This window comes from Vombatus ursinus, unplaced genomic scaffold, assembly GCF_900497805.2.
Source record: "Vombatus ursinus unplaced genomic scaffold, bare-nosed wombat genome assembly UNPS02014794.1, whole genome shotgun sequence".
Lineage (NCBI taxonomy): Eukaryota > Metazoa > Chordata > Mammalia > Diprotodontia > Vombatidae > Vombatus > Vombatus ursinus.
In genome coordinates, this window is record NW_020954572.1 from 30205556 (window position 1) to 30217695 (window position 12140).

The following is a 12140-nucleotide window of genomic DNA, read 5'->3' on the forward strand; positions in this document are numbered from 1 at the left end:
TGGTCTTCCTCCTCTCCAAATTATCAGTGTCCTTCCAAAATTCTTTGACTGGAACTCAACAAAATGCTCCAGATGTGGTCTACAGATTATCAACTCCCTTTGCATGAACATTATATCTCTCAAGGCAACCTGAGATCAGGCTAGCTTTTCTGGGTGCCACATTCATTCAGTTTCTTCAACAAACATTTAGTGAGAGGCACTTATGCCCAAAGTACCATGCTTTAGTGCTTGCTATACAAAGGTGATAGGGATACAAAAATAAAGATGAAACAATCCCTACCTTCAAGGACAGTTAATTTTACTGATGGGAAACAATATCTGTATACATGTCAATAGCTCCCCACCATCCCTTGAAAAAAGTGGTGTTGGTTTTTTTAAGTAATTTGGAAAGGAGAGCACTAACAGTTATGGATGGAGCCTTCAGAAAGACTTTGTATATGAAGCATCAACAATGATAGAAGGTTCAATATCGCTGGGAAGGAGAGGCTAAGAAAGTCAAGGTGGGAGTTTGTTAATCATTGAAGAATGAATTTAGTTGGATTATCATCATCCCTTGCTGTTATTGTTCATCCTTTGCTCTCGAAGAAGACCAATGACATCAGGAGGGTGATGTCTTGACTTGCAAGTGAATTGGATTTAAGTGAGACAGAGCTGTGCAGTCATAAGCCCTCCTCTCTCTTCCAGAATCATAGGAGTCCAATGGCAAGATACAGGTTAGGACTACTGGCAGTGGCCCTGGATGCTGTGGGAAACCTTGGCCTTTGTAAGCTAAGGTCTTTCCCAGGTTTCAGTTTGTCTGAAGTAACATCCATTCAATAGTTAAAGGCCAGGTAAGAATTGAAGTAAAAAGATGGCCTACTTTGCCTGCACAAAAGAATGAATCAAGGCGTTAAAGACCATCAAAGTTTCTGGTCAGAAAAGAAACAGTTGCTATTTACACTCACTCTGAGCCATTAAAAGCTAAACAATGAGTGAGGGTTGGGCTGGGGCCAATTATTAAACCCAGATCACTCTGGCTCTCACCATCCCCAGGAGTTCAGTCTCCTCATAGAGTCCTCTTAGGGAGTCAATAGTGTATTAGCTGGAAAGCTGGAGGTGGAAGAGACGCTTAGGTGAGGCAGCTGTTGGAGGTAGAGTTCTAGGAGCCTACTTAGGGTGACTCAAAGGGGTATGATGGAATGGCTGGCTAGAGGGCTAGGATGTTCCACCTCTTTCCAGGCAGACTCATACCCAGGATTAAATCAATTCCACAAAACAAACAAGGAAGATTAATATGATGTTAGGCTATTAGGCAGAATTCCAGCGGATACTATTCCTTCTCTCCATTTAATCTCTCATTTTCTTTTTAGGGTAGAATGACCTTGTCTTCCAAAGATCACAAATTTTTTTTTTTTGTGGTGGTGGTGGTTGGGGGTGGGGTTAAGTGAGGCAGGGCAGAATTTGTACTCATTCTCTAGTTATATTCAAAGAAAATGCCTTCCAGCAAAGCTTTAGCTGTAAGGCCCTATTGGGCTGTGAATTTCTTACAGGGAACATTGCTCACTTGCTCTCTTCTCTCTCTCTCTCTCTCTCTCTCTCTCTCTCTCTGTCTCTCTTGGTATGGGTGTAGGTTAAACTTGACTTTTATTGAGACTGCTGGAGCAAAGTTTTTGTCATTCTCTCCTCCCTCTCAGGCTAAACATAGAAGAGTGCTCAATAAGCTAGTTGAAGGCTACATTTAATATCTTTTAAAAATTTATTTATTTTTAGTTTTCAACATTCACTTTTATAAGATTTTGAGTTCTAAATTTTTCCCTGTTCTCTTCCATCCCCCCTCCCCCCATCCTCAAGACAGCATGCAATCTGATATGGGCTATACATGTACAATCACATTAAACATATTTCCATATTAGTAATGTTGTAAAGAAGAATCAGAACCAAAGGGAAAAAAACACAAGAAAGAAGAAAAAAAAAAAAAAAAAGAAATGGTATGCTTCGATCTGCATTCAGACTCCATAGTTCTTTCTCTGGATGTGGTTAGCATTTTCCATCATGAGTCTTTTGGAATTGTCTTAGATCATTGCATTGTTAAGAAGAGCTAAGTCTATCAAAGTTGGTCATTATACAATGTTGCTGTTCCTGTGCATAATGTTCTCTTAACTTCACTCAGCATCAGTTCATGTAAGCCTTTCCAGGTTTTTCTGAAACCCACCTGGCTCATCATTTCTAATGGAACCATAGTATCCCATTACATTCATATCACAACTTGTTCAGCTATTGCCCAATTGGTGGGCATCCCTTCAATTTCCAATTCCTTACCACTACAGAAAGAACTGCCATAAATATATTGTACACTACATTTAATATCTTGACCATTTAGGGCCCTTTCTTATAATGAGAAATTATTCTTTGGAGTTCAGATTTCCATAATTAATACATTTTATAGAACTTTTATAGTAAGATCTTGGCATAAAAATGCCTTTGCTATTCTTTTCTACTACCTCACAAATTTTCTTTTTACTTTTCTGTCATGCAGTTGACGTTCAGGAAGTCATGCAGAAAATTGGTTTTAAGATTTACAGACAAAAATGCTATCAACATATAGCTACTTCATTAAATATTGAGCTTTGAATGGCCATTATGAACAATTAAAATATAGATCTTACTTCTGTGTGTGGTGGAAAGTATCTTACTGTTGTCATTGTTTATCAGGTGATTGGTGTATTTGCAACTAAAGCAAAGCAAAGGAAGAATTATCCCAAATCCAGCATAGCTTGTTCTTTTGTGACTAAAGAACCAAGTCTGAGTGAAAAAATGTAAGAATGAATGAAATAATGCAGTCTAGTATATAGATGGTTAGTCTAAACTCCAGGAACAGTTTAACTTCCTTGGTGTCTCCATCTATAAAATATAGAGGTAGTACCAACATGGTTACCATTTTTTTGGTGCAGTTTAAGTTGTGTAGCTGAAGGGGACTTGAAGAGGCCACCTAGTCTGATCTCCTCATTTTATAAATGAGGAATAACCCCAGAAGTAAAGTGACTTGTCTATTGTCACAGAGCTAACAACAATAATAATAATAATAACTAGTATTTCTATGGTGCTTTAAGGCAGTGGTGTCAAATTCAAATAGAAACAGATCCCTACAAGCTACATACTGATGTAGAAAACCACAAATTAACATTATGTGGTATTGCATTTTTATTTATTTTGTTAGCCATTTCCTAGTTATATTTTCTTCATGTTTGACTGTACTAGAGAGGTTTTCAAGATCAAGCTTGATGCCTCTGTTTTAAAGTTTGTAAAGCATTTTACAAATATCTCCTTTTTATCCCCATAGCAACTCCAGGAGGTAGGTGCTATTATTACTCCCATTTTACAGATGTGGAAACTGAAGCCTACCTTCCCCATAGGCAGACCCTGTCCTCCCTCTTCATTTCTGCCTCCTGATTTCACTGGCTTCCTTCAAGTCCCAGCTAAAATCCCATCTTCCCCAGGAATCCTCTCCCAATTCCCCTTAATTCTAGTACCTTTGCAAATTAAAGCTATGTGTAATCATATGAAAAAAATGCTCTGAATCACTATTGATTAGAGAAATACAAATTAAAACAACTCTGAGGCATCACATCACACCTATCAAACAGGAAAATGATAAATGTTGAAGAAGATGTGGGAAAATTGGAACACTAATACATTGTTGGTAGAGTTGTGAATTGATCCAACCACCCTGAAGAGCAGTTTGGAACTATGCCCAAAGGGCTATAAAGCTGTGCATACCCTTTGATTCAGCAATACCAATATTAGGTCTATATTCCAAAGAGATCATAAAAAAGGAAAAAGGATCCACATGTACGAAAATGTTTATAGAAGCTCTTTTTGTGGTGGCCAAGAATTGGAAATTAAGGGGATGCCCATCAATTGGGGAATGGCTGAACAAGTTGTGATATAAAAATGTAATAGAATAGTATTGTTCCATTAGAAATGATAAGCAGGTGGATTTCAGAAAAACTTGGAAAGACTTATATGAACTGATGCTGAGTGAAGTGAGCAGAACCAGGAGAACATTGTACACAATAACAGCAACATTGTGTGATGACCAGATTTATACACTTAGCTCTTCTCAACAATGCAATGATCTAAGACAGTTCCAAAAGACTTATGGTGGAAATGCTATCCACATCCAGAGAAAGAACTGTGGAGTCTGAATGCAGATCAAAACATACCATTTTCTCTCTTTTTTCTTTGTCATGGTTTTTCCCTTTTGTTCTGATTCTTCTTTCACAACATGACTAATGTGGAAATATGTTTAATAGAATTGCACATGTATAGCCTATATCAGATTGCAGGCTGTCTTGGAGATGGGAGAAAGGAGGGAGGGAGGGAGGAAAACTTAGAACTCAAAATCTTATAAAAGTGAATGTTGAAAACTAAAAACAAATAAATAAACTTTCAAAAAATTCTGGTACTTTCCCTCTATAGATTGTTTTTATTTTATTCTGTATATTTGTTTGTACATAGTTATTTGCGTGCTGTCTGCTTCATTAGATTTTGAGTTCCTCAAAAGCAGGAACTGTCTTTTACATTTTGTTTTGTACTCCCAGCACTTAGCACAGTGTCAGGTACATAGTAGGTGCTTAATAAATGTTTACTGGTTGACTGACTAAATGATTTCTAAGATCCTTTTTTGGGGGGGGACCTAGGCAATGGGGTTAAGTGACTTACCCAAGGTCACACAGCTAGTAAGTATTATGTATCTAAGGTCGTACTTGAACTCAGGTCCTCTTGAATCCAAGGCCGGTGCTCTATCCACCGTGCCACCTAGCTGCCCCTTCTAAGATCCTTTTCAACTCTAACATACTGTGATCCTAGAAGTCACCTTCAGATCATCATAATTCTTAGCTATGCTAAAAGGCTCCAATTCAATATATGGTCCTTGCATTCTTTTTATTTACCATTAATTTATAACTCTATAGGACTTGCCCCCGACACACTACTAATCAATCTAAGCCCTTAGGCTTAGAAAGAAAATATAATTGCTCCTACAAAACCAATACATTTCTGAAGGAGGGAGAAGGGAGACACAATAATGTGACCGAGGGTGGAAAATGATCCTCTAGCTACAGTCCACTGATAAGTGAGTAGCCTTTACACTTTTACATACATTTTCATCACTTTCCTGGGGCCTAATTCTGGAACTTCTTAGCACATCCTCCCACCCGGTAGTAAAGTATGATAGTGGTTCATTTCTGGAATTTATCATGGATTTTAGGCTTCTTTTCCGTGTATACTGCCTGGTGATTTTTATTGTCTGTATCATTGCAGGTTCTTGATGTACTTTGCTCTCTCTGTCTCTGTAATGGGGTTGCAGTAAGAGCCAACCAGAATCTTATCTGTGACAACCTGCTGCCCCGAAGAGACTTGCTTCTCCAGACTCGGCTGATTAATGATGTGACAAGGTAGGGTTATTATTATGTTGCTAAGAACCATACTTGACCTTGTCTGGGCTACAAAGGGAGGGGAAAAATATTTGGCCTCTCCTTTCTTGGAATTTATATAAGATGGCAGAGCATTCTCAATCTTCTTCTGTGCTCCAATTGCCGATGACAAAAGGTGATAAGTACAGCATCCTCTAGTGCTCCTGAGCATGTTTCTGGCTTCTCCTAGCTTGACCATTTTACATTAACTGTTTATAAGGTCTATTTGGGATGAAAAATTGAAGAGAATTAGCCTAGTTAAAACCCTGTGGGTTTAAGAGACTTGACATGAATGTAAAATGTATTCTTTAGAGTTCTCAGGAATTAAAAACTGTGCACAACCACAAAGCAGATTCATTTTGCAAATCATTTATATGAGTAAACTATATAGAAATCTATAAAAACTAGTTATTGCAACAATTTGCAAACATTAATTGTCTGTAAATAATAACAATAGTTTTAAATGCTTGATGAAATTATGAAATCCAGCAACAGGCTATTTGATTATCAGTAATTTTATATTCTACGTGCTGGGGTCATTTCATAGTTTAGCCCCAGGTCCTATCTAACCCTAACTACTCCTGATTTGATAGTCATGCTTTTTTCCCCCTTCTTTTGTTAGACAGGGACCAACTTAATTCCACTGAAAGGATAAAGTTACACAGTTACATGTAGAGGACAAACCAGACAAGCTGACTTAAGAGTGAAGGATTATTATGCAGATTTAATTCAGACATCTCCAGCTAAAGAAAATTATTGCTTAGACACATTATTATTTTCCCTTAAAATGAAAAAAAAATTTAAATGCCCTTTCTTCTGTCTTTGTTCCACTTCTACCTTTTAGGAGCAACACATAAAACATTTTTAAATAGAGGAAGATAAAACTGTAATTTTACTGGGCCCAGGTTTTCAAAAACAGGTTTTTCCATTATCACCAGCTCTTTATCCAATTTTCCAGAAAAGACCTAGAGCATAAGAGAATTTGACTGTCCTTGGTAAAAGGAACTGGACCTTTGAAAGTAAACTCTGCCTCAAGTCAAGCTCTAGCCCAGACAAATAGGCAAATTATAATGCATAAAATATTATAATAATAACCTCAAAATTGGAAAGCCATTGCCAAGAATCTTCTTCAGTTATAACTGATTTCTAGGGGCTACTCCTAATAATTGTAAAATAATCTCCATTAAGAATGTAGGATTCCAAACCAGTTTGGGTGTAGATATAAACTGTCATTGTCCTTTTATAGCAGAAATGAGAAAGTTTGTGGTGGTGCAGAGAATCAATGTAAATCTTTATTTTATATTCCCAGTTGGAGGAGGCATTGTTAACTGCTAAGTCCCAAAAGTACCTACAATTCCTACTTTTCAGTAATAATAATAATAACAATAATAATAATAATAAATGCATGTCCCTTTTATAGATACACAATGATCAGCCCTTCCCTTCTTTTCCCTGACCTTCTGCACTTCGTTGTCCTGCAGTGTCTGTGGGTGTTAACTAATTTTTACATTCCATTTCAGCATCCGGCCAAATATTTTCCTGGGAGTTGCTGAAGGCTCAGCTCAGTACAGGAAATGGTACTTTGAGCTTATAATAGATCAAGTGGATCCTTTCATAACAGCAGAACCCACACACCTGCGGGTAGGCTGGGCTTCTTCACCAGGCTATGCTCCTTACCCTGGTGGTGGAGAAGGTTGGGGAGGCAACGGTGTCGGTGATGACCTATACTCCTATGGCTTTGATGGGCTCCATCTGTGGTCTGGTAAGTAAACTTTCCAAAGCTGCAATAAGTTATTTTTCCTCACATTAAGGAGTCTGTCCCGTAGCTTTCCTGCCCTTTCTAAAGATCACTGTTCTAGCCAACAGGGAGTCAGGAAACATGGATTTCCTTTTCAACTTTACCACCAACTCACTGAACCTGGACAAGTTATTTTTTCATTAGTTTTTCTGTCCAAATGAAGAAATTTACCTCTACTTTCTTTCTCATAAGTCCTAAGGATATGACCAAGACAGTTAATAGAATTTGTGCTTAAAATTTTCAAATTTACTTTTCCATGTTATATGGCAGTCTATTCTGGGGTCTCAATCAGGTACATGTTCAAATGATTGATCAAATTCATCCTTCTGTTTTGAGGGTTATACTGGTCCTACCTAGAGGCTTCTGTAAACCTTTATCAGAATTTAAATAGGTTCAAGTCTTGATTCAGGCTAGGGATATGTAAATCAATCACTTTAAATTCTGTAAAATGATAACAGTTCTACCTCCCTTATATCTGGAATTAAAAACATATGGATCCTACTTCAACCAACAACATAGAACTTTAGCCACTTACCTGAGAATTAAGCCAAGAATTGACCATGACCTAGAATTTGCAAAAAGCTTTTTAAAGAGAACTGATATTTGAGACAAATCATTTAATGCAATTATCTCCAGATTTTTTTAATCACATACCCCTATCAGTAAAAAAATAAAATAAAATTTGAGCATGTACTCCTAATAGGCACATATTTATTTTATTTATAAATTGTGTATATATACTATTGAATTAATAATTATGTGAGTTAAAAATTTATGTAAAATTGATATTTTGAAAGGATGAGAGAAAGATGAAGTAACATTTAATCTTCGAGTAATAGGGAGCCACTGAAGTTTCAGTTGGGGAGTCATATGGTCAGACCTGTTCTTTAGGAAAATTACTTTGTCAACTCTGTGGAGTATAGGCTGGGCAGAGGAGAGACTTGAGTCTAGGAGACCAGTTTGGAAGCTGTTGTCCGAGTAAAAGGTGATAAGGCCCATGCTAGGTAGTGGCTGTGATGTGTGTAAAGAGAAGGGACAGATTATTATCTGTATTATCTATATTATCTATAAATGTTGTAGAGAGATGACAAGGTTTGACAACTGGCTAGATATAATGAGTGAGAGAGAATGAGGATTTAAAAATGACATCTAGTTCCTCAACCTAGGAGACTGGAAGTTTGGTGGTGCCCTTGATAGTAACAGGAATGTTTGGAGGAGAGTTGAGTTTTGAGGGAAAGATAATGTAAATTTATGATGAAGATTATAACCAATCCATATTTGTTCATCCTTGGTAATTCAGTCCATCTTATCCACAAGAAAAAAGGGAAAAGGTAGGGCTTTCACTCATAAATTACTGTTTTGGAGGGCACAACACACCCTCTGAGAGGTGTATACCTTAGCCACAAGTTGATCTGAGGGACATGAAGTTTACACACTGGGGCAGGAGGGAAATTTTCCAATTGGAACCTGTGCAGCTGCTCTGAGTTTCTGGATAGAAGTTAGATTATAATGCCCCTTCAGGACCAATACTTAGCTCAGAAGTGAGGAGATTGGGAGCTTTCACAGTGGAGAGAGGGAGTCCCGTTGGGGAGGATGGGTTAATGCAATGAAAAAGTTTGCCTTTGTGGGTAAATTTGTGTATATTTCCTATAATAAGATAATTAGAACCATATAACCCATCTTGTTTTCCTTTTTGCCTTAGCTGCCAGGAAATTCAGAGCTAAATTCAATGTCCATCTAAATAATTAACTCATCTCAGGTGCCTGGTAATATCATTTTTTACATCCTTCCCATTTTAAAAAATTGTTTTATTTTATATTGTGTATAATATTGCAAACTACTTGATATCTTTTTTGGAAGTAGGCAGGACATAAGTACTAAATAAGTAAAAAGAGGAGGCTTTATGGTACAATGAAGAGAAAATTGAACTAAGAATCAGATGTTGTAATCTCTGCTACTTACTCTGCCACGTACTCATTCTTAACACCTTGGTACCATAATTTCAATTCTCTAGGTCTCAGTTTTCTTATCTTTAAAATTAAGGGATAGGACTAGATAATTTCTAATATTGCTCCTGATTCTAATGTTCTGTGATTCTCTTCTCCCAAGGGTGTTTGGGATATGATTGAGGTTTTTCTTTAGTGTTCTGAGCTTCGTAAAAAATACTGGAATATATAAATACTGCAATGATTCTATCTGCTTATCAATGTGGGAATTCCTTCTAATAATGCAAATAACCACCCATCCATGCCTTCCCATCTGGTATGACTCTATGACTATGACATAGATTGTCCTTTCATAAATTCACCATAGGGGTAACTGAATTTATCATGGGCCTTTTTTTACCTTTTTTTTGCATTGCACAGAAAGTAACTGAACATGTAAACCTTTCTGTCTGTTGTTCCTCACTCTCATGTGACCAGCCCATCCTTTTTATCCAGTCATACCTTTTAGTAAAGTTATGTATTACACTCTTTTCATAATTCCTCATTTGTAATGTGTTATACTCTGCCTCGCATTGCCCTTTGGAAAATCTTGAATGATCATAGAATAATATAACTTATAGCCATACAACATAAGTAGAAGAATACTACTGTTGCAGAGATGGGCCTTCGTTTCCAAGAGAAGGTTGGGATTAAAAGAATTCTGTGATTTCCCAAAGCCAATCTCATTCACATCCTTTTTCCTTTTCAGCTTTGGACCAATCTCATCATTCATTTACACTGTCTTTCCCAAACATATCTATTAATGGGTGTATTCTTTAAATTGTCCATCTAGCTACATATCATGGTCTGGACAACAGGCATTCTTTATCCACTTGGTTTTGGTTTTGGTTTTGTTTTTTTCCTGTATGGATAATGAAGCCAAACTCTTGAGTGATTATGGATCTCATTTAGGAGTGTTCCTAGGCTTGATATAGTCAGTTAAATGTCATCTACAAACAGGAGCATTTAGAGCACATTACCTTCCAGTTGGGATCCCTCTTCAACTTAGATTCTGTCCTGGACCTCCTTCATGACTGTGGCAAAGAGCCAATAATGTCTCCCTATTTTATGCCCCACTTAGCATTAATAATCAAAGGGAAAAACATCCCTTTATATATTTCAGGGAATTTTATTTCATTTTGATAAATGTTTAGGAAACAATTTGTTAGAGGAATACCTTTAAGGAGTATTTTATTCTGGCAAATAAAATACTTTTTTTTTTTTTTTGGTTAGGCAATGGGGTTAAGTGACTTGCCCAGGGTCACACAGCTAGAAAGTGTTATGTGTCTGAGGCTGGATTTGAACTCAGGTCCTCCTGAATCCAGGTCTGGTGCTCTATCCACAGCACCACCTAGCTGCCCCAATAAAATACTTTTTTTATAGTCAACAAACAATAATAGCAGTGTGGGGTCTTGTATTTTCCTAAACTGAAACATCAGTTGTGTGATTGTAAAGACATGGTCTGCTGTGGAATCACATTTGTAGAATCCTGCTTGTTCTCTTCTTATGCTTTCATCAAGAAAGTCTTCAGTGGTAGATAATTATCATGAACATTTTATATAGATGGGAGAATGAATGGAGCAGTAGTTATTGATATTTTCTTGGTCACCTTTTTCTGAAAAGTAATAGCCTATAGGTTTTCCATGCTTTTAATTTCCTCTTCTCTTACATGTGTCTTAAGAATTGATCCCTCACTACTCAAAATTGTGTCACCTCCAGCATGGATGTCCTCTTTGAATACTTGATCTATTCTAGCTGCTTTACCCATCTTTTTTTCCCCCCTTTGGAGCCATTTTCACTTGCTGCAGCAACACTAATGGTACTGTAAAGTCTGATTCCAAAGGTGGTGGTTCCACTGTCTTTGATGATAGAGTTTGTTAAAATCCTGACAGATCATTTTAATTTTTGGCCTGTTTGTTGTTCTTCTAGTTTCATCCTTAAATGCTTTTGGAATGACTTTGCTTAGTTGGGTCTCTTATTATCCTTTCTGTAAACATTCTTTTCTTTCAACTGATTCTCACTGTTTTCTGATGTGGTGTGGCTCACAATTTGTGTCATCCTCTTAAGTAAGATTTTACCAAAGATTTTGTATTTTAAAATGATACTGCCTTTGGCTCTTTCACCTATATACTAGGCAGAGGGATCAGGGGTTTGAAAGGGAGTAGGGGTTTGCTGACCAAATCTGTTTTTAAGATTTTTTTGGTCTAACTGTGGTAATGGATATAATTGGTTAAACTTAAAATAAATTTTATATGATAAAATCTGTGTCAAAGTCTTTATATCCATTCCTTTTCCATTTTTTAAATCATCTATAGCTTATTACTTCAAGATAGAGATGTTCTAACTGTGATATATTTTTCTCATTCTTATTTTCTCTTCTATAATTATAATTTATTTTAATCTTTACCTTCATAAGTCAGTGATCTTGTTCTTTACAAATTACTGATTCCAGAATATTTTCTACATGAGCAAGGAGTCATTTCCTGTTTATTACATTAGTAGGATTTTTTCATTATATTTGGTGCTTGCTTTGGTTAGCACCTCCTTATTCTTTGCTTGAAGAAAACATGTGTTGTCTAAAGCAGTGCATTTTCTACAGGCATACAAGCCTTTGGCCTCCTTCATTCTTTAATCCTGAGCCAAATTTTTCAACAAATTTTTTACCATCTTTTCTGTGTATATCTTTCCATTGAAATCATTGAGTATCAAAGTATATGTTGATTTAATTTGGTAGGTCTTGTCAGATTCTTCATAAAATTTTTCTGCCTCATCCTCTGCAACCAATGTTGACACATAAGCTGAAATTATTTTCCTGATTGTTTTTGGCAAACATTTAATTATTTCTATAATATGAGATCAAATGCCCCATGAAATTTTTTTTCATAGCTTCTGAATACATAAGAA

General features: G+C 36.6%; 1 protein-coding gene across 1 annotated transcript in view; it reads left to right on the top strand.

Annotated features, from left to right (window-relative positions):
• Positions 1-12140, top strand: part of RYR3 (ryanodine receptor 3) — a 579223-nt gene that overhangs the window by 192523 nt on the left and 374560 nt on the right. Inside the window, exons 17-18 of the mRNA XM_027869916.1 lie at positions 5302-5435; positions 6974-7215. Of these exons, the coding sequence (XP_027725717.1) occupies positions 5302-5435; positions 6974-7215 (376 nt within the window). The remainder of the gene's footprint in view (positions 1-5301; positions 5436-6973; positions 7216-12140) is intronic.